Genomic DNA, 27,531 nt, shown 5'->3' with positions numbered 1-27,531 from the left:
CCACTTACCAAGTACACCTTGCCAGAAAACAACTTGCCCCAATACACACTTGCCAGATCCTTTCTGATAACGAAATTGGTCTTTCTCCAAGTTAGACTCTCAATCTGAGGACCAGGCCTACCCTCTCCATAATTATCTTGAAACTAACGGCATTCGATACGAAGTGTTCCCCTGCTCAAACTTGTGTCACCTGTCCTAGTAGGAGATCTAGTATCACATTCTCTCTAATTGGGACCTCTCTGTACTAATTGAGGATACCTTCCTGAACACATTTGATAAACTCTATCCCATCCAGGCCTTTTACAGTAAAGAGCCTCAGTTAATATGCAGAAAGTTAAAATCACTTACTATCACAGTTTTGTTTCTTGCAACTGTCTGTAATCTCTTTACAAATTTACTCCTCTAAAACCTGCGGACTGTTGGGTGGTCTATAATATAATCCTATTAATGTGGTTAACCCTTTCTAATTCCTCTGTTCCATCCATATGGCTTAGTAGATGAACTCACCAGCCTGCAAGGATATTTCACTAATGGATATGATGTCATAATTCCACATATTGACCCATGGCCTGAGCGCAACAGCCTTTCTTACAATATTCCTTGCACTGAAATATACACAACTCTAAACAATAGTACTACCGTGTTCAATCATTCAATTCCTGATTTTGTCTGCAGGTTTAGCAACATCTTTCCCCAGGATCACACGACTATCTACTCTGGTGCTCTGGTTCCCACTGCACTGCAATTCTAGTTTATACCACCGACCCCAGCCCCCATGCACCACCAGCAAACCTTCCCAATAGGATATTAGTCCCTCCTGTCTATTCCCCTAACCAATAAATCCCGTCACTATAGCTTGCCTCTTCTCCACCTTCCCTTCTGAGCCTCAGAGCCAGACTCGGTGCCAAAGACCTGACTACTGTGACCTTCGCCTGCTAAGTCAATCCCTGCCCTAACTTGGGCTGAGAAAACGGACACAAGGGTACACTGCACTGGTTGCCTACCCGCTTCCCACTCCTGATGGTCACCACATTACTTGTGTCCTGCTCCTTGGGTGTAACTGCCTCCCTGCATGTCCTGTCAATCAACCCCTCAGCCTCCCAAATGATCGGAAGTTAATCTGGACAGGCAGTCAAGGAATCAGTTTGATGAATAGTTGAACTGGCCCTCACCAATTATCTACCACAGATATATCTGTCCATGAAAGCACTGGTACAAGTGATCACCTCAATACTGCTGTGGAATCAAAGTTCCATCTACTCTTCATGGGCATTGTCTATTACACAGCACATCACTACCATAATATTAAATGGCATAAAGTCAGAATATATCTGGCAGCTCAAACTCAGCATCCACAAGGTTCTGTGGACCATCAAAAGCAGTAGTAATGACACATAACTCACCACATTCTTCATTCTACCATTAAAATCAAGGCTGGGAACTAAGCCCGAGTAATGAGGTATAGAGGGGCATGGTGGGATCAACATCAGACACATCAAAAACTTGTTCCCAAGAATGGAAAAGCCTACAAAAAGTGGTGTACACAGTCTATTCCATTAAAGGAAAAGATCTCCCCACCATTGAGCACATCTATAAAGACCATTGCCACAAGAAAGTAGCATCTATCATCAGGCCATGCTCTCATCTCACTGCAGTCATCGGGAAGGAAGTACAGGAGCCTGAGGTCCCATACCACCTAGTTCAGGAACAGTTATTACCCTTCAACCATCAGGTTCTTGAACCAGTGTGGACCACTTCACTGACCTCAACACTGAACCGATTCCACAGCTCATGTTCTCAGGTTGTTTGATTGATTGATTGAAGTACATGGTGACATATACATATACATGGTGACATTAGTAAGTATGCAGATGATACTAAGATAGGTGGCGTTGTGGATGATGAGGAAAGTTTTCAAAGCTTGCAGAGAGATTTAGGCCAGTTAGAAGAGTGGGCTGAAAGATGGTAGATGGAGTTTAATGCTGAAAAATGTGAGGTGCTACATTTTGGTAGGACTAATCAAAATAGGACATACATGGTAAATGGTAGGGCATTGAAGAATGCTGTAGAACAGAGGGATCTAGGAATAATGGTGCATAGTTCCCTGAAGGTGGAATCTCATGTGGATAGGGTGGTGAAGAAAGGTTTTGGTATGCTGGCCTTTATAAATCAGAGCATTGAATATAGAGTTGGGATGTAATGTTGAAATTGTATAGGCATTGGTAAGGCCAAATTTGGAGTATTGTGTACAGTTCTGGTCACCGAATTATAGGAAAGATGTCAATAAAATTGAGAGAGTACAGAGGAGGTTTACTGAAATGTTGCCTGGGTTTCATCTCCTAAGTCACAAAGGTTGAACAAGTTAGGTCTTTATTCTTTGGAGCATAGAAGGTTGAGAGGGGACTTGATAGAGGTGCTCAAAATTATGAGAGAGATAGATAGAATTGACATGGATAGGCTTTTTCCATTGAAAGTGGGGAAGATTCAAACAAGAGGGCATGAGTTGAGAGTTAAAGGACAAAAGTTTAGGGGTAACATGAGGGGGAACTTCTTTACTCAGAGAGTGGTAGCTGTGTGGAACGAGCTTCCAGCAGAAGTGGTTGAGGCAGGTTCGATGTTGTCATTTAAGTTAAATTGGATAGATATATGGACAGGAAAGGAATGGAGGGTTACGGGTTGAGTGCAGGTCGGTGGGACTAGGTGAGAGTAAGAGTTCGGCACGGACTAGAAGGGCCGTGCTGTAATTGTTATATGGTTATATACGTACTATAATAAATTTACTTTGAACTTTTGTGCCAACCCAAGGAAGGTGTAATGCTGAATGGCATACAAGAAGAAGAAAAAAGTGATCCCATTACCACCAGACCAGGTCAAAGCTCTGCAGACCCGTCACAGCTCGTTATGAGTGGTACTAAACAATTAAGCAACTAGAAAGAGGAAAAAATTCCAAAACGTTTTTATCCTCTGATGTTGATCCTGCCATGTCCTTCTACATCTCATTAATTGGGGTTGGTTCCCAGCCTTGATTTTAATGGTAGGACCCAAAGGAATTGTGAAGACAAGGCAACATTCAGCAAATTAAATAATCTAGTTCAAGTTCCCCTTGAGATCCCTGCAACCAAGGAAGCCAGTCCAGCAAAGAAGATTCACTCCACATAACTTCAAGAACATCTGAGAGCAATGAATACAGAAAATACAGCTGTGAAAGCAGACAGTCTTCAGGTTCTGGTACTGAGAAGATCAACTCCAAAACTAACCATGCTTCTAACCAAGCTGTTCCAGTAGTACAACTAAAACTCCTGCATTCATCCAGCAACGTGGACAATTGCAAAGGAAGGACCCATCTACGAAAACCACGACAATCATGTCATGCGAATTACTGCTACTCAGTTACTTTCAAATAGAAATGAAACGATGGATGGTGTCATTAAGTGCTGTCAAGCTGCACTTATTCAGCTGTAAACTGCTCACCAGTCTCCAGCTTGCATGTCAAAAGAACCACTCGGATCCAGACCTCATCACAGCTTCATTCAAACCAGAGTGAGATGAAATTGACTGCCCTTGCTACCAAAGTAGCATTAGACTAAGTTTAGCATCACTCATAAAACTGAAGTTAGTGGTCAGAGTGACAGCTTGTACAAAGCTTGCTTTAGCTATGGGAACGCCCACTGACGATCGCACAAGTTCAAATCCATTTGTGAATCCACAGTTTAAAAACGAAGCAGCTCCTGTCTGAATGCAATGTCCAGGCATGAACAGGTAAGTGTCAATAAACTGCAAAATAACCAGGTTCAATAAAAATCGAACCAGGCATTTAATCCCCCACCAGCAATATCATTAGGTCTCACTGGTAAAAACTCAACAGGACCATCCACATGAATACCAGGGGTATCAGAGAAGGTCAGAGGCTGGCTGTCCTGATGATCCAAAGACTGTTCACCATCTGGAAAGCAACTCAGAAGCATGATGAAATAATCTCTACTTGCCTGGATAACGGCAGCTCCAACATTACTCTAGCTGCTTGACATCATCCAAAACAAAGCAAAACAACCTTGTAACACATATAAAAGTTGCTGGTGAACGCAGCAGGCCAGGCAGCATCTGTAGGAAGAGGTGCAGTCGACGTTTCAGGCTGAGACCCTGCGTCAGGACTAACTGAAGGAAGAGTGAGTAAGGGATTTGAAAGTTGGAGGGGGAGGGGGAGATCCAAAATGATAGGAGAAGACAGGAGGGAGAGGGATGGCGCCAAGAGCTGGACAGGTGATAGGCAAAATGGATACGAGAAGATCATGGGACAGGAGGTCCGGGAAGAAAGACAAGAGGGGGGGGACCCAGAGGATGGGCAAGGGGTATATTGAGGGGGACAGAGGGAGAAAAAGGAGAGGGAGAGAAAGAACGTGTGTATAAAAATAAGTAACAGATGGGGTACGAGGGGGAGGTGGGGCATTAGCGGAAGTTAGAGAAGTCGATGTTCATGCCATCAGGTTGGAGGCTACCCAGATGGAATATAAGGTGTTGTTCCTCCAACCTGTCCTGTCATTTTGGATCTCCCCCTCCAACTTTCAAATCCCTTACTCACTCTTCCTTCAGTTAGTCCTGACAAAGGGTCTCGGCCTGAAACGTTGACTGCACCTCTTCCTAGAGATGCTGCCTGGCCTGCTGCGTTCACCAGCAACTTTTATGTGTGTTGCTTGAATTTCCAGCATCTGCAGAATTCCTGTTGTTTGCAAAGCAACCTTGTGTCGAGCACCTATTTGTCACCCTAAATTTTAACCACAACTTATCGTAATGTATGCCATCTCCAAACTGCACTGCAGGGAAGCAGCACAGAACACAGACAACACAGCACATTACGGGCCCTTTGGCCCACAATGTTGCACTGACCGTCTAACCTACTCCATAAGCAATCTAACCCTTCGCTCCTTGTTAAACTGTGCTCGCCAGCACTTATCAAACCTCTGGCCTCTACCACGAAACACAGAGGAGGACACCACCACTATGAGGTTCCCTTAAAGTCGCGCATATATATTCTTCATCTGCAAATATTTTGCTGTTCCTTCACAGTTTCTGACTGTAGATCCTGGAACTCCTTACCCATCAGTATTTGTAACAGGATCTTCAGGAGAAAGATTGCAGCTATTTAACAAGGTGGCTCATCAGAATCTTCTCAATGGAAAATGGGAGCCACTTCTTGGCAAATGCAGAAATGAGTGATGAAATTTACCATTTCCTCCAGAGATCTGCCAGCCATTGATAGATTGACAATAAGGATATTTGAGGAGAACGTCTCGGGCTTGGCACAAAATTAGTGATCTGCTGGGCAGCAGTTAACATCAAACACAAGAACTTCTGCAGATGCTGAAAATCCAAAAGCAACATACAAAAAAATTCCTGGAGGAACTCAGCAGCGTCCATGGAAATGAACAAATAGTTGGCCTTTCAGACAGAGACCCTTCTTCAGGTTCTGAAAAGGAAGGGGGAAAGAAAAAAAGGGGGGGAGGGGAAAGAAAAAAGGGGGGGAGAGGAAAGAAAAAAGGTGGGGAGGGGAAGGACGATAGCTAGACAGTGATAGGTAAAGGCAGTTGTGTGGGAAAGGTGAAGGGCTGGAGAAGAAGGAATCTGATAGGAGAAGAGAGTAGAGCATAGGGAAATCAGGGGAATCTGGGGGGGAAGTGGTAGGCAGGTGAAAAAAGGTAAAAGGCCAGAGTGGGGAATAGAAGAGGGAATAGAAACATAGAAAATAGGTGCAGGAGTAGGCCATTCGGCCCTTCGAGCCTGCACCGCCATTCAGTATGATCATGGCTGATCATCCAACTCAGAACTCTGTACCAGCCTTCCTTCCATACCCCCGATCCCTTTAGCCACAAGGGCCATATCTAACTCCCTCTTAAATATAGCCAATGAACTGGCCTCAACTGTTTCCTGTGGCAGAGAATTCCACAGATTCACCACTCTCTGTGTGAAGAAGTTTTTCCTAATCTCGGTCCTAAAAGGCTTCCCCTTTATCCTCAAACTGTGACCCCTCATTCTGGACTTCCCCAACATCGGGAACATGAATGAGGAGGGATTTTTATTAAATCAGAAGGAGAAATTGATATTCATGCCGTCAGGACAGAAGCTATCTAAAAGGAACATAAGATGTTGTTCCTTCACCCTGAGGGTGGTTTTATCATAGTACCAGAGGACACAAGAGGCACTCCTCTATCACTGTTAAGGCAGCTGGAAACTGGAAACAGCACGAATGTCCGGGAAATGGAGCAGAAGCGGGTAAGGGCAGCATCAAGCAGTTAACTTTGTCTTCCTAAACATTTCTGAAACTTGGACGACCTACAATAGAACATGAAATAACGCCTGAGCTGCTTAGAGAAATTAAAGAGCATGGGGTGGTAGGGTGCAAAATAACACACATCCACCCTCTGCAACTTTAAATATTGACATCCCTCTGAATCAGTGTAAACTCTCACTTAGTTTAACCTAATGGTCATTAAAGTATTTTCAAACTGTAACAAACAATAAAGATCTCTGAAACCTTAATACCAGTGTGATTTAAAAAGTAATTCCACTGGCAGCAATTAAACCAATGTAGGAAGCTGCAATGGATCCAAGCTAACGTACTTCATCCTTAGGATGACCCATTTCAAATAAAAGCTTTACATTACTGCACAAGTTCTTCTCATTTATTCTACACTAAAACTAACAGCATGAACACAGAGGATAATTTTGCACCTCATAATTTATTTACAAAGCAGGGTCTAATGCACATACCTTAATACAGCAAAACCTATTTCTCAAAGTAAAGAACTCAATTGCCCTTATACACCTTATCATGTCATTTGATAGGGCTTTTTTTAATGCCAGGACATATCTCATCAAGTCAAATCTAGATTTATGAAATGCTCCAAGGTTTATCTTATTCCCATTGCTCCACAATCTAACCTCAACATTCATCAACGTGTTTACAAATGAGATGCTTTCAAATAACGGTTATTTCACATCATGTTTTTTCTACTACACCATTCATGTCACAGAAATTTCTTGCAATTCCATTTGCCTGGCAATTGTACTATAATATTCTTGTTCGATTCATAAAGTTTCCAACCACAGGAATTACCTGCATTTTTGTATTTCTTCACTGAGTTATTATTCATTCTGCTTTATCAGCACTATCATCCAGATTTTTTCCAATCATTTATTCCCGCCCACCCGTACATCTTTACTCCAACTGAAGTCTTAAAATGACACACAAAATGCTAAACCCATCAATTGTATCATTATTATGCACGTTTCAATCGAAAGTGAGGGGTCAAGGAAGATACATAGAGATAGCTTTTAAAACATGGCATGCAATAAGTAAACACAAGAGGAAAATAAAGGCAGTAATCTAACCAACTTTGATAGGTTAGGACTGTATTCTTTAGAATGTAGAAGATTGAGAGGAGGTTTGATAGAGCTTTATAAAATTATGAGGGGTAAATGCAAGCAGGCTTTTTCCATTGAGATTGGGCGGGACTACAAAGAGAGGTCATCCATTAAGGGTGAAAGAAAGAAGTTTAAGGGGAACAAGAGGGGAAACATCTTCACTTAGAGGGCTTTGAGAGTGTGGAATGAGCTGGCAGCACAAGTGGCGCATGTGAGCTCAATTTCAATGTTTAACAGAAGTTTGGATAAGTACATGGATAGTAGGGTATGGCTCTCTATGACTGCTCGGAGGCAACTATAACTAGACCACTAAACAGCAAAACTGTCAAATTCTGCCAGACTGCTTTCCTCTAGTCTCAGGAGCATCAATACCTACTCCTGCTAGAGCCAGAAGAACATAGGGAGTATCATGGACCATCACAAGTGTCCAGAAATAAACTAGGGTTTCTTCCAACCCTTCCCAATGATATTGCAAACAACAGGAATGTGAAGAATGGCAAATGAACAAAGAAATGTGCAAATTCCAATTCCAAACTTATCACAGAGAAATTAAGCATACGCTTAAATTGGCTTATTATGGTCACATACCGAGGTACAGTGAAAAGCCTGTCTTGCATACTGCATACACAAATCAATTCATTATCTAGTGCATTGAGGAGGTACAAGGTAAAGCAGTAAGAGAATGCAGAACAAGGTGTAACACCTACAGGGAAAGTGTACTGCCAGGTAGACAACATGTGCAATTTGTTCTTTTTAAAGTGTTCACTGATTTGGCAAAAGAATCAGACAAAAATTGAAAAATGCATGTTTATTTAAAACACAAGTCGTCGTGATCTAGAATATGTTGCCTAAAGAGGAATGCAGAATCAGATTCAGTCACAAACTTCAAAAGTAAATAGGACAAATACTTAACCAGGAAAATATGCAGGGTCAATGTGAAAAATGGCACGGAAGAACCTGCACAGCTTTTAAATAGCTGCTCAGTCACAAAGCATCAAATGGCCTCCACCAGTAGAGTGAAATTCTACCATCAGAAGTGAAGTTCAGTTCTGCTATGCGCCTTACCTTGTCTCTTGATCGGAAGGTGAAGAACTTTGGGAATTCTCTCTGCATAAAAAGAGGATGAGAGGAGAGAAAAGTCTTTAAAATAACACTGCCTTTCATTTGTGATCTTCAAGTAGACATACAAAAATTGTGTTAAAAAAAAAAGAGAGAATTCAGCCCCTGAAAGTAACCACTATAAATCACATATAGCATCCACAGAACTTCAGTGGAACGGGCCACTGATAGTATTGCTGGGAAAAGAAAAATTACTCCGGCAGCCATAAAAAAATTCATTAACATAGTTTTTCTTTCTCTGGAACAATAAAGAAAAGCAGCTTTTAGAGGTTTATTTCTCCCTACAGACCTGGCATTATTGCTTCGCAAATGCAACTTGGCTGATGCAATTGTTGGGATAATGGCTGTGAGATATTTAATGGCCATAATGCCAATTTCCATGAAAATATTATCACCATATAAAAAGTACTGCTCCGTAAAAACTGAAATCAGTGCGACCTAATATTGGTTTTGGGAAAGGCTTTTCTTTTAACCCACTCACCAACCCCTCCCCCTGCACTCTCCTCCTCACCCAAGTCAATACCACTTACATCAGATTGAACCTGAACATCCTGCAGTGTCTATACAGGACATTAGCCCCTGCTGTGGCAAAGCAGTCAACCATTACCTAGACAATCACAATAATGTGCTTAATTTAACTGCTCAAGACACCCTGGTACTCGGGAAATTTGAAAACAAGCAAGAAAATAAATAATTTTATCTTGCTATTGCATTGATAATCAGGTTACATGGCTGATAAGAAGAGAGATTACATAATTATTGGACCAGCCACGTACCCCTTGCCCACTTCCCTGTGGTGCTTATTACAGAGACAGTAAATAAAATTAGTAAGTGTGGTATCTGTGGATTGTTTCATTTGCTGATGAGGAAAGAGCATCGGAAAGTGAAAGCAATTGCAAATGCAACCCATTTAAATTTAAAGGAACGAATAGAAGATAAATTCTCAACTGATAAGAACTGAACTGCAAGTGGATTGTGCCACTTGTATCTAACTAGTTTATCAAACCTGGCTAACTTTCTCCTAATTGCAAGTGATACAAGGTGAAATATAACACAGAAAATAAACTAAAAACTATACTGCGCAACATTTGTAATGAACACTTCGAGTGCTCCCGAAATTCGCAGTAAAATTCCTGCTCAAGTGTTACATCAGAGTTAAAATAAGAGTCAAAGAAATTTCATAAACAGATAGTGCAGTGCAATTTTGACCATTAAATGCCAGAAGGCATCGTGCAAATCCCCTGCTACTCTTCTATTCAGAATCAAAATCAGGTTTAAAATCACCGGCATATGTTGTGAAATTTGTTAACTTTGAAGCAGCAGTGCAATGTTAGATTGTTAAAGTAAATAAGTAGTGCAAAACAATTAGAAATTAACAAGCAATGAGGTAGTGCTCATGGATTCAATGTACATTCAGAAATTGGATGGCAGAGGGGAAAAAGCTGTTCCTGAATCATTGAGTGTGTGCCTTCAGGCTTCTGTACCTCCCTCCTGATGGTAGCAAGAAGAAGAGGGCATGACCTGGGTGATGGAGGTCCTTAACGATGGCTACCACCTTTTTGAGGCACCATACCTTGAAGATGTCCTGGATACTACACAGGCTAGTGCCCATGATGCAGCTAATATTACAAAACTTTACTAGTCCATGAATGCACTGTAGGCCCGGATGCCTTCTCTGCGGCTGAAAGACAGAGTCTGCGCGTGGGTGGGGGGGTAGGTGGGAGAGAGGAAAGGGGATGTTTTACTGGTGTTGTTTTGTCACTTGTTGTGTTTTGTGTTGTTCTGCCGAGCATTATGGGCATTCTATGTTAGTGTCCTTACAGGGTGACACCTATGGGCTGTCCCAGCACATTTTGATTGTGTTGGTTGCTGACACAAATGTCGCATTTCACTGTATTTTCGATGTACATGTGATAAATAAATTAATCTGAATCTGAAAAGGCCTTGGGAATGTTAGAAGGGACATGAAATTACTGAGCCCAAGTAAAATCATTTTGATCTTTGCAAATTTTAGCGCAGGTGATTAGCAGAAACCAAAACAGGTGATGATCTTTCATGGCTTGCGAGGGGAAAGTTGTTTGATGCTGAAATAACCAAAATGGAACCACAGTTCCATGCACTGTCAAATAAACCTGCAGTTTTAAAACTCATTGAGGCATCCTTGTAAAATGTTCGTTAGGCGGGTTGCAGATCTTAGTTATTGCAACGTGTAGAAAATAGAAGATGTACGTTGTTCAAGAGGTGCTTTTTACTTCGGTTATACATAGATGCAAATTAGGAAATAAATTGCTATTCCTTCACTGTAGGGTTTAAGTCTGGAATTCCCTTCCCTACACCACTCTGGGAGTAACTTCACCAGAAAGACTGCATTGAGAGTAGCTGACCACCCTTTGAAGACATATTAGCAATGGACAAAAAGAGTTGTCTTTGCCATTATTAATACCACCATGGACGGTCCCAAGCCTGACTGCAAAAGGAGGAGGACTGGGCATGGGACTAGCAACCTCATCCCATAAGAACACTGAGCTACAGAAACACCAACAGAATTTCATAAGACCTCATCCTGGAAGATGAAGGACCTTTGCCGAGAAGACACATGAAGTCGTGTGGTGAAAGCAGAAGCCACAGGGCCAATTAACTTTCTATCAGCCCAAGACAGACGACTCAGGTGAGCTGCTGTTGGTGACCTATGCCCCATTAGGGGTGATGGGTTTAAGTAATAGTGGTGGCCATCGTCAGCATTATCTTGTTTAACAATACAAACAAATATTTCACTCTGGAAATTGAATTTTAAAATCACCATCTAGCTCAGTTACAAATGTTAAGTCCACAATTACCTAAACCCACAAATATCATCTCACACAAGGTCCATCACAGATACAACCCTCCCCACCACTTAAGACATTTTCAAGAGGCAGTGTGTGAAGAAGATGGCATTTGTAACTCAAGACTATCTCCATCTTGATGTCCCCTTCTCATTACTACCATAAGGGAGGAGATGAAGGAGCCTGGAGATTCCACTCAGCAATTCAGAAACAGCTTCTTCCTCTCTGCCATTAGGTTTCTGAAGGGTCCATGAACACTATCGTGTTACTCGTTTGTTTTGCACTATTTATTTTTGCAATTTAGAGTAAGTTTATGTCTCTACAATGTAATGCTGCTGCAAAATTTTATATCATTTAAGTCAGAGATAATAAATCTGATTCTGACTCTGTCGTAAACTTGCTTAATAGCTGACGGGAACAGCAAGAAAATGAGTTCGAACATCTGCCCTTGATTACATAGACCTTCTGATCCCTCTATGAGGATTGGTATGTTTTCCTAAAGTACAATTCGCTCCAATAGCTAATGTCCCAGACTAAACTCAAGCCAGTTTTTCATTTTAATCAGACAGAGAAGAATGTGTCAAGCAAACCTGTCCTCAGATACTTACATGGAATCTCCGATCCACTTCGTAATTGCACTGCTTCCGGAAATCCTTTGGGATAGAATGAAAGGAAAATGGACAAGATCTGGCTGTTAGTGTAAGACTCAAACCCCAATTACCAATTAGCTGCCTCATGAAGCCTACCTTTAAAGCTTAACATCATTTGTTAAATTTTACCAGTCAAACCAAGAATAACATCTTAAAAATCTAGTAAACCAGCAAAATGTTACCTCAACAAATACCACTGCATTAGATATCTAATGATGTCAAGCAGCCAGAGGAAGATAATTGTGCAGTGACTGATTACTTACAACTGTGATCAGCATTTCTTTGTTGTTAGAACTTTTTATACTGGGTTATGGCATTTGGACAAGGTCACCCCACACACAGGAAGGAGGAAAAGTGAGAGGACTATTACATCATGGTAAATAATATTGCCAATTCAGGATTAGAAGGAAGGGATTTGCAAGAAGGGTTTTCATAATGTCTGGAGTGTAAAAACAAGGTACAATTAAAAACACGCAAACCCAAAAGGATAATAGCCAACAAAATAAGGCAAAGATAGTACGAGGGATGAGGTCATTAACCGTGCTGGAATCTGCAGAAAGATTTTTCTTTGTTAATGTTGTTAAAGTAGTCGTAGGCATTGAAGGAACCATCATTAAGAGGAAAACGCTTATCAAAATAGAATTTGATTAATTTAATCAGAGTATTTGAATTGTTGAATTTATTTTCCCCTGATACTTCATTGTATCTTTACTTCATGGAATGCCAGATTATTCTATGTTTCTGATTAACAGCTTTACATGTAAAAAACAAAGGGCAGAACCACTTTTAAGAGAAATTATGTGGAAATAACTACTTTTATATCCCATTAATACAAATGGATTTGGATTAAGAAATCGGTAAATTGGATAGTCAAGGGTTTAAACAATTAAATTACAGTTTGATGATATTCTTATTTTCTATGCAGACCATTATGCTTTTGATTATTTGTTTGAGATAAATGAGAATTGTTTTAAAGAGACAAAGTGGGTTATACCTTCTGTGCCACAAGGAAGGTCAGGCGCCGAATGCCGTGGTCAAACAGAACTGATCTCTGGAAGAAGAAAAAAAGACATCTTCAAAATACTGCAACAGACCAACTTTCTTGGCCAAGTGGGTAAAGATATCGCATGGTGTAATAAGCCGTACAAGCCGAAAGATCCAATCTAGTTCCACAACCATTAATGAATGAGCAAAATTTCAATCACATCGTGAGGAGCAGTATGTTGTAGAATTTGTGGTTTCTATAGAAAAATGTTTGTATTTAGATACTGGGTGAAGAGTTGCATGGTTTCAAATGGTTCTATATTAGAATAGCACACCCACACACTATCCATAGAGAAATCAGGCATGTGAACAACATACAAGGGCGAACCTATCACTGCAACCATTGGATCAACTCCTGTACACTAATTTCCCTGCTATTTGCAGCAGCAGACTATTGGCCAGGCTGGATTTGTTGCAGAGTACTGCCCAAATTCACCATTAACTTACCACAGTTGATCAGCCAGTCACTAGTCATCTTTGCTGAGCACCCCATTCCTCATCCATAACCTTGCTGCACACCACGTCTACAAACATTTGCTCCTCCTTATTCGTGAGCCAGCACATACCTTCCCACTCTTCAGGACCCAGCCCTTCATGCCTGTTCTTTCTAAACCTTGTCCTTCTCCAACTATATCTCTTCCCACCTTCAAAGAGCACATCAATATTTATTGCTTTATTCAGCTCCATGACTCTTCTTTTTTTTTGGAATTTATTTTTTATTGAAGTTCATCATCAAACTTCTAATCCTAATTTCAACCAGCTAACAAGCTATCTTGAACAATTTCATAGACCAAGGTATAGAACAAACCTTAAAACATTCTTGAATAAGATAGGGCTTATTTCCTTTGATGAGTTAACCCAAGGTGGGTGTAGGTCCCATTTTTTTTTTAACCTGTCCAGGATTTGGTATGCTAAGAAGACTATTTCCTAAAGGCAGTAAAGGATTGAACAGACTGATGTAGCACTTCAGCTCTACATAGGCCAGGCCAGGCGAGGGTAATTTTTGCTACCCTGAAGGATCAAAGTGAATGAATGAAAGTCAGGTGCCAAGCTAAGAACTTACACACATTTTTATTCCCTCAACATTTCCCCCCAAACCAAATTGAACTCTATCTGCCTTGGTGGGACCTGAACTTTCTGAAATATTAGCTCAGTAACAAACACCATGACACTATACCCTTTGTTATTTATACAGAAACCTCTCAAAAGCCTCCTATTAATAATAAACAATGATTAATTAGCATTTTGTTCTAGAACATTGATACTATTTTTCAGCTGAGGTTCTTATTATTTCTTGGACAATGTCAGGTCATAAATCCAGTAGGAAGTTTGTTGCTCATGTAACATAAATGACCTAATCATGCAAAATGTCACCCAAACACTGAAATTCACTCTGTCAAAAAAATGAACTGATTATCGGGCACCAGCTGTCACACACTAGGGATTACCCACATGGGACATTCTCCAGGTGAAAATATTCATCCAGGAATCTCGGACATCTTGTCCAAACATAAGCGGCATTCAAATTATTGGATCTATGCCAGTTCTCGAAAGAAAATCTAACTAGTCTCAATTCCCTTCAGTGCTTCAAATTATTTTCCCTGTGTTCTGTCTGATTCTGTTCCATCATACCTATAAACAGTGAGCTTCCAATCGTAACCTAATTTAAACTAATTGGCCAGGGGATCGGGAACTGGACTGATAGGGATGAGGATGGGGCACTTGGTTTCCAAGTCAATGCATTACGTAGTGAGACTGTGAGGGAGGACAGACAAATAAATAGTCAGGGGAATGAGTTGAGGTGTAACATGGGGACAAAATTGAAAAGGGTGACGAGTAAAGGACTGGAGGTCATACATTTCAATGCACTTAGTATACAGAATAAGGTAGATGATCTTGTAGTGCACTTAGACATTAGCAGATATGAGGTTCTGGGCATCACTGAGTCATGGCTAAAAGATGATCATAGTTGGGAATTTGACATCCATGGATACATATTGTATCAAAGAGACAGGCAGGTAGGCTGGGGTGATGGCTCTGTTGGTAAAAAAAAACAAAATCAAATCTTCGGAAAGAGGTGACATAGGATCGGAAGATGTGGGTAGGGTTAAGAAACCACAAGAGTAAAAAGGCCCCAATGGGAGTTATATCCAGGCCTCCAAACAGTAGCCAAGATGTACAATATAAATTACAACAGCAGGTAGATTGGGAAAATCAGTTTGGTGCTGGATCCCAAAAAAGGGAATATGTAGAATGCCTGCAAGATGGCTTTTTAGAGCAGTTTGTGGTTGAGCCCAATAGGGGAAAGGTAATTCTGGACTGAGTGCTGTGTAATGAACCAGATTTGAATAGGGAGCTTAAGGTAAAGGAATCTTTAGGAGACAGTGATCATAATATGATAGAATTCACCCTGCAGATGGAGAGGGAGAAGATAAAGTCAGATGTATCAGTATTACAGTGGATGAGGGAGAAGCTGGCCAAAGCTGATTGGAAGGGGACACTATTAGAGATGATAGCAGAACAGCAATGGCTGAAGTTCCTGGGAGTAATTCAAAAAGTGCAGCATAGATACATCCAAAAGATGAAGCAGCATTCTAAGAGGGCGGGGGGTGGGGGGGGGGAATAAAGCAACCATGGCTGACAAAGAAAGCCAAAGACAGCAAACAAAAAAAGCAAATGAGAGGGTATATAGCATAGCAACAATTAGTGGGAAGTTAGGATTGGAAAGCTTTTAAGAACCAACTAGAAAGCCATAAGGAGCGAAAAAAATTAAATCTGAAAGTAAGCTAGCCAGTAACATCAGAGGATACCAGAAGTACTTTCAGATATATAAAGAGTAAAAGAGAGGCAAGAGTAGGCTCCAGAAAATGCTGCTGGAGAGGTAGTGGGGGGGGGGGGGGCGCAAAAGAAATGGTGGACGGACTTAATAAGCATTTTGCATCAATCTTCACTGCGGAAGACACTAGCAGTGTGTCAGTAGTTTGAGAGGGTCAGAGGGCAGAAATGGGTGTAGTTGCTAAGGTGCTTAGGAAGCTGAAAGGTCTGAAGGTGGATAAGTCTCCTGGACCAGATGGAATGCACTCCAGGGCTCTGAAAGAGGTAGCTGAAAAGATTATGGAGGCATTAGTAATGATCTTTAAGAATCACTAGATTTTAGCGCATGGTTCCGGAGGATTAGAAAATTGCAAATGTCACTCCACTCTTCAAGAAGGGAGAGAGGTAGAAGAAAGGAAACTGTAGAACAATTAGCCTGACTTCAGTGCTTGTGAACTTGTTGGAGTCTATTACTAAGGATAAGGTTTCAGAGTATTGGAGGCACATGATAAAATCGGCCAAGTCAGCATAATTTCTTTGCTGACGAACAAATTGGTAGGGATCCTTTGAGGAAATAACAAACAGGATAGACAAAGAAGAGTTATTGGATGTTGTTTCAACATGTTGATTTTGCTACCAGAGGTGAAAATACACGAGATCTGGTTTACATTAACATAGCAGGTGCGTATAAAGCAGTCCATCGACCCTACATTGGACTGTCAGTTCACTTAACTGGTAATGTTAATTCCAGCATACAAACCAGTGATCAAACAGGTCAAACCAGTTCTAAAGGTGTTGAAAACCTAGCTCGAAGGTGCAATCTCTGCACTGCAGGACTGCTTTGATAATATGAACTGAAGTATGTTCAGGGAGGCTGCTCCCTATGGTAACCACGCTAACGTATGTGTATCCTGTGACCAGCTACATAGAGAAGTGTACTGAGGATGTTACCATCACGAAACAAATCCGGGTGAGGGCGAATCAGAAGCCATGGCTTACTGCAGAAGTCCTTGCCAGGCTCATGGATTGTGATGAGGCCTTTAGGTCAGGGGTTATGACAGTTCTCAGGGAAGCAAGAGCTGTGCTTTTCCGCCCCATCAGGAAGGTGAAAAAGGAGCATTCTTGGAGAATTTACAGCCGCTTCTGCAATACCACAGACAAGAGGCGCGTGCGGCAGGGAATTCAGTGGAGTACAAACTCAAATCCACCCTATGCGTCAGTAACCAGGATACTTCACTATCTGAGAGGCTGAATGTCTTCTACACCCAGTTGATGGGCAAAACAAAGTGCTGTCGAGGAAGGCACTTCTTCCCCTAAGGGGGCAGACACTCCATCTGAGTGAAGCTGAGGTGAGGTAGACCCTGGCCAGAGTCAACCCGTACAAAACTGTGGGGCCCGATAATATACCAGGTCGGGTTCTGAAGATTGCACAACCCAGCTGACGAAGTTGCTGATGGATATATTCAACATCTCTCTGGAACAATCCATTGTCCCCTCAGCTTTCAAGGTGGCAACCAGCATTCCAATGCCAAAGGCGGAAACAGTAAACCTGCCTAAATCACTATCATCTGGCAGCATTAACATCAATCGTTATGAAATGCTTGGAGCGGCTGGTCATGGAGCACATTAAAGCCTTTCTCCTGGCTACATCAGACCCTTTCCAGTTCACTTATCACTCAAATTGATCTACTGATGATGCAATAACCTCTGTCCTCTGCTCTGTCCTGTCCCACCTGGAAACTGGGGTCTCATATGCCAGACTGCTGTTTATAGAGTTCAGTTCAGTGTTCAACGCCATTTTACCCCAGAAACTGCCATCACTGCGTCTCAACACCCCCATCCTCAATTGGATACTGGACTTCTTAACAGTAAGGCCACAGTCAGTCCATGTGGGCAGCAACATCCCTAGTCCCATTATGCTGAGCAATGGCACTTCCCAAAGCTGTGTGCTCAGCCAATTGTTGATGCATGACTGTGTCGCAGGATCCAGCTCAAACTGTGTCATCAAGTTTGCAGATGACACTGCAGAGGACGGCCTTATCAAGAACGATGACGAGACAGAGTGTAGAGAGGAAATGGTGGATAGGTGTAGGAAGGACAACCCAAACCTGAACGTGGAGAAAACCAAGGAAATCATTGCAGACTTCAGACAAACCATTCACCTCTGCGAATATATGGTTCCTCCGTAGAGGGAGTTAAGGGCAGCAAGTTCCTGGGAGCTCACATCATGGATGACCTCACCTGGTCCATTAAAATCACTTCCCTGAACAAGGCAACACAGCAGTGCCTCCACTTCCAAAGAAGATTGAGGCAAGCAAGGCTCCCCGCCCCCACACCCCTTTTACAGGAGCACCATTGCATCTCCATCTGGTATGGGAGCAGTTGAGCGTCGGACCAGAAGTCCCTACAAAGGGCTGTGAGAACGTAGCTTCTTATGCTTCATTTTTGTTTTTGACTGGATTTACAAGGATCTTAAACCTTGTCATTCCCATCTTTCCCCTCACAGGAACATGCTGATCCTGAATTTGAACCAGCTGACCTTCAGAAGATACCAACATGTCAAGTGGGGATTTATCCACAAACAGCCCATGCTTTTGCCTGGATCTAAACACCCATCATGTATTTTATGCCTTTCACCTTAAAGTTTAAATTTAAAGTTAGTTGAAAGGACAGCATGGTAATGTAGTGATTAGCACATCACTTTACAGCTTCTGCGATCAACTGGGGTTCAATTCCTGCCAATGCCTGTAAGGAGTTTGTACCTTCTCCCCGAAACTACATGGGTTTCCTCCAGATGCTCCACTTTCCTCTCACATACCAAAGACATACGATCAGGGTTAGTGAATTCCGGGCATGCTATGTTGGCACTGGAAGCATGGCAACAATTGCAGGCTGTCGAGCACAATCCTCACTGATTTTACTTGATGCAAACAATGCATTTCACTGAACGTTTCAATGTACCTGTGACAAATAAAGCTAATCTAATCTCATCTAAATTTGTCCTCCACAGTCCTTAAACCATCTGCTGACGAAGGCAAATTTTTCTTCATTGCTCTACCCGAATCTGTCATCTTCTACACCTCAATCAAATCTTCTCTTCTTAGCTTCAAGAAAAATATTTCCAGCTTTTCCAGTCTAATCTTACAACTGAAATCCTTCATGGCTGCCGGTAAACTAGTAAATCTTTCCTGTGCCTTTCTAGAGTGTTTGCTTCCATCCAAAGATGAGAGTAGGGGCTTGATTGTCGTACAATCTCAAACAGCACACAAAATAGTAACAGGAGAATTTTGCTTTTGTACAGAATGGGATCAATGATCCTTTTCACAAAGCCAACAATTATAAACATTAAGCTCCAAGCTCCAAAACATCAGTTTATTGCTCAACTAAATAATCCCCATCATTCTTTGATCCCACCTTTTTAGTGTTCCAGATATAGGGCATAGAGGAAAGCAGCAAAGCTCTCAAATCCTCATTTACCTTCCTATACACCCATTCTTTAGGTATTTCCTCAGATATCTGCACTTCATGTATTACATTTATTCAGCTTTCCTTCCGACTCATTTCGAAAATACACTCCATCAAAAGGATCAAAAGGCACTTCCGAAACTCAGACATCAAGCTCCAATCCTTCCTTAAATACAAGCCGAAATGAACACGGCCAGCTGGGATACAGCTTCGTTCAGCATCTAAACACTCACATACCCTCCAGTAGTTACAATTAAATGATGGTTTGGGAATTTGTAGATTTTTTTTTCCATTCACAACCAGCAAAATTAAACTAATTGGGTTAAACTAACTGTTGCCAAAGCCAAACTTGAGCTCAGCTATTGGATTCTGTGACCTTTGAGACTTACAAGTTCCAGTGCTACACTCGGTCACGCATTTATAACAAATTATCAAGATGCTATCAAGTGTTGCTGGTGAAAAACCCACCACTTGATTTTCCTAAAGACAACAACCAGGCACAAGATAACCTGATTTAAAAATCCTATATCACAGAATAATAAAAAAAAGATTGGACCCTGTACTTACCATAGAGTGCATGAACTCCCCAAACATTGTCACAAGGCCATCATCATCAGTGTCATTATCAATCTTAATAGCCACATTAAGGATATGAATGGGTTCATCTCTCGCATTCTGCAAACAGGAGGCACAGATTTAGACAAAGCTATGGTAAACTATGATTTGAGGATAAGAATTTCCATGAACTTGCTCCTAACTTCTCAATATCACAGAAACTGTACTTAGGGCACACATTACAGTGAAAATCTTACTGAAATAATTAACTTTTGATGTGTGACTCACTATTTGAGTTATTTCACAAAAATCATTACTGTAAGGGAGTGGTATCTGTTTGATTTCTATGTGTCAATCATGCCATTGACAGAATCAGAATTAAAACTGGGCAAAGAACCGTAACAATCAGATAAAATTAATATCAAAGACAAAAATGCTGGAAATAGTCCACAAGACAGGCAGCATCTCAAGGACAGAGAAGTTCCTGCTTTGGGTCTAATAAAGGTCATTGATATGAAACGTTATTTCTGCCCTTGTTCCCATCAATGCTGCTTGACCTGCTGCGTATTTCCAGCAGAGGGACTCTGGACAGAAATCTGACTTTACGCAAGTTCTCCCATGCATTAATAACCAGATACAGTACATATTCCATTAGTTTAATTATCGACAATAAGAATTATAGCAGGTGTATGTCGAGCAGTATGCGGATAGCTGGAGAAAATGGATGTTTCTGACTTTGAGAAATTAGCCTAAAACAGTTCTCAAGAAAGGAACTCTTACAGAACCCAGAGCCTGCCTGCATTTTCTTTTCTGCAACATCTCCCACAAAACCATTTCCTCATAGGTTATTGAGGAACTGTTTTCAGGGTTGAGAAGACCTTTTCTGGAATCTTCAGCAAGATTCACGAAGAGATCCCATTTAAGGAATTCTTATCACAAGTATATAAAATCTCAGCCACTATCCCAAAAATCAGGAAAATAAGAATCAAGATATCTAGAGGCCATGGAAGTGGCACCAAAACTGGCATGACTGTTGTGTCATTTAATTCATCTGAGGTATCTTTGGCATTGTATAATGAAAAATAAACCACACCGTCAAAGTAGTGGAAGTAAAATCTAAGTGCAGAATACATGCCCGGCACAAAATGCAAATCTCACAAAAACAGAAGCTCTTTCAGACATCCAAGTGCAGCAAGGAAAAGCTTTCAATTTATTTCCACAACAAGCAATCAGGTTTTATGTATACCGGGCAATCATAAACGATCGCAGAATTCCTCGTGTTTGCGTTTTTAAAATCATAAACGATTTTGCTTTGTGGTTTTTCGATGAGGATTTTCCACATTCATCCTCCACAGAATCATTTTCTTCTGGGCAGATATTTCAGGACTGTGAGGGGAGAAAATAATCACCAAGACTGGCCATTTGTCCTTGTTCTTGAATACTCTCTCCTATGGAAGCATCTCCTGGTCCAATTTAATCTCTTTTCTAGTTTAGGCATCCACCTTCACTTTTCATCCAAAACAGCGACATGATACAACTTTATAAGCTGAGGCACAAATTCAAAATCAAACCATCCAGAACTAAAACCTTCCTGTTTTGGGACAGAAACTCAGTGGGAATGGTTGGGAGCAGTGAAAATTTATTGCTGAGAGCTTTGTATTTGCACCAGCCACATCCCAGGCAAGAATACGACAGGAATTTTCCCAATGTCGAGGAAACTTTACATGGATTTGAAGACAGTCTGTTCATGAGAGTAACGGCAGAAATAGAAAACAGAAGGTTACTCCTTGCCACTGCAGCTTCTGTACCAAGTATTCCAGTCAATAACACCAGGAGCTGTACACAATGCAGAGTTCTTTCTGACAAAAGAGATCTGGCATTTCAAAGGATCTCCCACTGGACTACGTTAGCTTTTCAACATTTAAAACATTAAATGGTCCTTTTGAGCAAATTTACTTACTTAATGCCAATTAGTGCTAAACAACCAGCTTCTGCTCTGATATAGATTTCAGTGTGCAACCACAGCATTCTCATGCAAATTTAAATTTAACATGTATTTTCTGAAATACCAACAATCATTCTGTCAAAAAGTCATCAAGTCTAAAGTATCGACTCTTACACAGTTCCAATTTAATCACATGAGGAAAATTCAACCTAGTTTTTAAAGCCAATATACTGCATACTAAGATTTAGGAAAACTTGTACCTAATATTTAAGAAAATTTTTTCTATATAGCCGCATTATTCTTGAACTGTGCTGTTAAAGGGGTCCAAATTAAACAAAGTGTCATTTTCCCCACTGTCATTCTGTTTCATTAAACTAACAATACAGTGGATTCTGGTTAGTTGGTCCATTGGTTAATCGGGGCAGCTGCTTATTTGGGACAACCCTTAAAGAACAAAAACTAATTGAGAAAATAGCTGGGATTCCTTTCATTTACTTGGGACACTATGCTTAGCTGGGGCAGGAGACTGTTGCCAAACAGTTTTTTTAAAAATGGCATCAGTTGCGCGTGCTTGCGTGACCATCGAATTGTACTTAGAGCAAAGTTTTTACATAGCGTCAGCTGTGTGTGTTTGTGTTGAAAAAGCAGTGATAGTTGGCAAGAAATAAGCAGTAAGACCATTCAGAACTGTCTTGCTCACTGCGGTTTCAAACACTTAAGACTTAGAGATGCCGGAAACAGCTGGGAGTGAAAATGAAAAGATTTTACTATTTCAACAAGTCAGAAACTACAAAGAATTTGGAAGTATCAACAATCATCTTCAACGTTACAATGAAAATGAAGATTTGGAGGATGCAATTGTATGAAGGCAGTCCATTATCTACACTTGGAGTCTGTGCTGATTTTGTTCATTTAGTCAATAAAGTTGACATAGATGAATCCTCTGTTGACAAGTATTAGGAACTAATACACAGTTTGATAGTACTGTAGTAATATTGGTAATGTTCTAATTTGTTCTGTATTTTATTTAAATGCTTAATTTGATACTCGGTTTGTCTTTTTTTAAAAAAAATACTTTTTTAACCTCCATGAGGCCTCAGCTAATTGGGGTAGCCACTTAATTGGGTTAAAATGTACTTGGTCCGAAGTGTCCCAACTAACTGGACTCCACTGTAGTTCATGCAGTTATATAAATATTACTGTTTATATAAAAGACCATCAGAGACACTTTATTTAATAGTCCATGTATAGTCTCATCATTGCTTCACCAACTTGAATATTACACTGGCATTCAGAATTGATTAGTTAAATTATACTCCATACACTTGTAATTCCATGGCTATGCAAGTTACCTTGTTGTCATCTTCATCATAAAGAGAGGCATGCCCTGATTCAGGAAATGTTGGGCTTGAAGGTGGTGAATCAGAAAAACAGCTTGTCACATCTTGAAAGTTTCTGAAAGTACAGGAGATCGAGGTTTTCTTTCACATGTTCTAGAGCTCAAAATTCAGACCAGGCTAACACTGAATAAAGTTAATACACATGAATATGCATTGCGTAATCAATTAGCCCAATGCCAGAACAGATCAACAGCAGATGCTGTTTCACTGCCTCTCAATGCAAGTCAGGCCACTTTTCATCAGCTATAGTGGGAGTCCAATACAATCACACCACCACCTCCCCCCCCGCACCCCCAGTAAACTCCAAGACCCAAGACACTGCACCTCCTTTCGCAACTGGATGCTCAACTTCCTCATCGGTCGATCTCAGTCAGTATGGACCAGTACTAACACCTCCTCCAAAATAACCATCAACATGTGTACACCTAAAGGCTGTGTGCTTAGCCCCTCCCTACTCCCCTTTATATTTATAACTACGTGGCTAAGGACAGCTCCATTATCATCTGCAAATTCACAGACAACATACGATAAAGGCATTGATGATTTTCTTTTGCTAGGGATAGGTGGCCAACAGCCCCAAAAGTATTTTGTTAAAAGAAGGGAGAATTGATAGTAGAGCTGTTCTCTAAATTCAAGCACTTCAACCAAACTAAAGAGCTGGAGACTATATTATATCCCATGTGACATGATAACAAATTACAACAGTGATCCAAAACAAGCATGCTTCTAGTGAAACATCACTTAAAAAGCAGATAATAACTTAAATCTGCAGATGACTCATACACATTTTTTATGGACTTCATAATTTCCAACAATTAAATCACTTTTATACTGCTGGGTTCACTGCAAACAGGGAAGTCTAGAAGTGGAAGAATTTAATAACAAAAAAGGGCATTCAATCGTACCTGACAAAATCTTCAAAGTTACGAAAGGCAACCATTGCTCCCATTCGCTGGCAAGGTGGAGTGAAAGCAGTGTCGAGCAGAACATCACTCACACTTGCAACGTGGAACATCCCATAATGGTTCAAGTTTGAGGAGAAAGACATTCTTGATTGCAATATAAAGATGAATAATTAGGACCAGGGGAGAAGCAATTCATGGCAATATTACAAAAGGAACCTCTATGGTCCCATTAGTGCAATAACACTTATGAGATTAAGCCATATTATACAATATTAATAACAAATGTGTAAATTCCTATAAATGAAATGACTCATGTCAGTTAACAATTAATAGTACATAAGGGAATTCTGTAAGATTCATCAATGAGTTTGCTAATTGTATAACAAGTCAATTCTTTCATCTTATAAATCTATATAGATGACTATATACAAGCAAGCTAAAAGCTGGGATTCCACTGATTAAGCTGTGCAAGTCAGAATTCTAAATCAGCAAAAACGCAACTTGCACAACTTGACGTATTCCTCAACCCTACTGTATCTGAACTAAGATCCACAAGAGAGAAAGACTTGTGACATTTAAAAATAGACTATAAGAGAACGAAGCCAAAGAAAGGAGCAATAGCAAGAGACGGGTGAAAAATTAGAGAGAAAAATAATGAAGTTAGAGGGGAAAGAAGGAAAGAGAGTGGTGCAGCTATTCAGTTTGAACTCCTGTGGAATGAGACAAACAGTTAACTTTTCTGGTTGAAGACTTCGTCCTGACAAACAGATTAGACCTGAAACATTAACTCTATCTTTCTACAGATGCAGATACAGATCTTGTAAAATTAGTCAGCTCCATCATGGGTGCTAGCCTCCATAGTAGCCAAGATACCCTCAAGGACCGGTGCTTTCGGAAGGCGATGCCCATCATTAATGATCCCCACCATCCAGGACGTGCCCTCGTCTCATTGCTACCATCAGGTAGGAGGTACAGAAGCCTGAAGACAAAACCCAGAGATTCACAAACAGCTTCTTCCCCTCTGCCATCCAATTTTCTAAATGGACATTGAACTCATGAACACTACCTCACTACTTTTTTTTATTTCTGCATTACTTATTTTAACTTAACTATTTAATAGACATACAGTATATATAGTTAATGTAATTCCATTTTTTCCCTTTCTATATATCTATCAAGTACTTCATTGACCTGTTGCCATTAAGTTAACAAATTTCACAACATCTGCCAGTGATATTAAACCTGATTCCTGATGCTGACCAACCTGCTGAGTGTTTCCAGCGTTTGCAGTTTGATTTTTATTTACTGTTGAGATTCGACCTCTCCTTGTACATAACACTACAGATGCAGAATCACTGAAGAGCCTCAGCATTGTGTATTAGCAGCAAAATTATGAATTCTAATGACTGCTATCAGATGTATCACACCAAGTATCAGAACTAAGCCATAAAATTACCCTGTGCGTCACCCTATAGGCTCAGAATAGTTTTTAAAGCACCACTTGAGCAGTACCATCCTTCCCACAATCACTTTGACCTCCTGCCATCTGTCAGAAGGTATCGCAGCAGAAGAACCAGAACTGTCAGGCTGGGTATCAGCTTCTTCCCCCAGGCTGTTAGACTTTCTAACACCCAGCACACATGTCTGAAAGCCCTGCTGTCTACAACACCACCACCCCCCACTCCTCAACTTACTGAGGCACTCTCATACGACTGTTTGTTTTGTTATAATAGTGCCAGTAAGATTATACTGTCTTACACAAACATCCACCTCGCACTTTACGTCAATCTGACAAATCTTCAGGCCATGTCACTGACAGACTTATGCTAATATTATTTTGTGGCTGTATGTGCTGGATTGTAACTATATGACCTGTGTGTGACCATATGCACTGTGTTTGGCACCATGGTCTCAGAGAAACTATGTTTTGTTTGGCTGTATGCATGTGTATGGTTGAATGGCAATGAACTTAAACTTGAATTTGATAAGCATTTATCCCTCTCAAGGTTCAGATGATACCACGAACTCACCAACTACTTCAGGCCGAGGAACCTTTACCCCTAATCAGTTCCCCTGCAATTAATCAAATAGCCTTTATTTTTTAAAATCTCAAGTATATCAACAATAATGTACCAAATGATTTTTGAATACCTGTATAATCCTATCCATTCTATTTCTTTTATCTATCTAATATTCTTTCTTGAAAGCAATCTTTTTTTTCTGTAGGCACTTGCAACTAGCTGTTTTGAACAATGTCTATAATATTTATTTTTGAAACATGTGTATGATATTTATTATTTATCCATATGTAAAGTCTAATTAGGCAATGGCAATTTAAGTTATTGATTCCAAATGATAACCAATTCCTTCTGACATTTATTTTGATTTTGCCTCATCTGTTGTACTAGGGTCCATCCAAAAATGTACAACCTTGACAAGCTCCCCCCCCCCACAGATAGCTCAGCTCCTAACATCAAATTGAAATAAACACTTACAATGCCATCCTACCTTTTGTAATGCATGCCAATATCTTAAAACACAATTCCATCACCTAGAGTACATCAGATTGTCCTCTTTGCTGACCTCCACACATCCACCATACATGACTTTTTCAAGAGTTACACCCCACCTTACTGTAGGGAACACTGTCTTCTGCGAGTAGAGAATTTGTACATATCTTGAGAGTAAATCACCAGTTAATTGTAGTAATAATATTAAGCACAATTTGCTTTCTCAAATGACTCTCTTAAACAATGAAGAGGAATCCCAGTGTTTCCTGAATTGGCTTTAAGTTTTAGCCACTTCTGAATACTGGTGACGGATATGTGAAGCATGTGCCAAGTTATATCATTAACACAATGGACTGGTCTAAGAAAGACTAAATATCTCATTTTGCCTCTCTTTTTATTGATAAATTGAAAGGATCTTACTGGGCCATGTGATTCTGATCTCAAAACATCAAAGATCAACAATCTGCCAAAACTAACTTACATTACCAAAATTAATTATTGCTTCTTTAAAGTTCCAAATGTGCTAAATTTGACATGAAAAGTTCTGCATTAATGGGGCCAGCTGCCAAGTTGCTACGTGAAGTGCTTATCCAGTTAGGTCCCATTCCATATTGATGGTCTGTATTTGGAGCACGTTTCCAATCATTTTTTTCTGGAATTTTTAATGTAACAAGGGACAAGGTGCTTCCCAGCACAATAAATGAAATCACTTGCGCAGGTAAAATTGATTCAATGTTAATGGGCACCTCAGCTCTCTACTATACCATAAAAAGCAGGAATGTCCCTCTCTGCTTGATCAAGTACACTGTGACACTTTCACTTGCTAAATTGGAACAGCATACAATTAAGCATATCCCTTTCACAGACTGAGCCATAGTGA

At 40.6% G+C, this 27,531-nt stretch overlaps 1 protein-coding gene across 2 annotated transcripts in view; it reads right to left on the bottom strand.

The window, feature by feature from the left end:
• Window positions 1-27,531, bottom strand: part of acaca (acetyl-CoA carboxylase alpha) — a 278,119-nt gene that overhangs the window by 136,524 nt on the left and 114,064 nt on the right. For both annotated transcript variants that reach the window (XM_072243270.1, XM_072243271.1), the window contains 6 exons: window positions 24,142-24,285; window positions 23,189-23,291; window positions 19,904-20,011; window positions 13,008-13,064; window positions 11,972-12,016; window positions 8,485-8,526 (listed from right to left, as the gene is read on the bottom strand). In XM_072243270.1, coding sequence (XP_072099371.1) covers window positions 8,485-8,526; window positions 11,972-12,016; window positions 13,008-13,064; window positions 19,904-20,011; window positions 23,189-23,291; window positions 24,142-24,285 — 499 coding nt within the window. The remainder of the gene's footprint in view (window positions 1-8,484; window positions 8,527-11,971; window positions 12,017-13,007; window positions 13,065-19,903; window positions 20,012-23,188; window positions 23,292-24,141; window positions 24,286-27,531) is intronic.

The sequence above is a fragment of the Mobula birostris genome, chromosome 25 (genome assembly GCF_030028105.1).
Source record: "Mobula birostris isolate sMobBir1 chromosome 25, sMobBir1.hap1, whole genome shotgun sequence".
NCBI classification, from domain to species: Eukaryota; Metazoa; Chordata; class Chondrichthyes; order Myliobatiformes; family Myliobatidae; genus Mobula; species Mobula birostris.
Note: the sequence above shows the minus strand (reverse complement) of the source record. Positions and strands in the feature narration are given on the sequence as shown.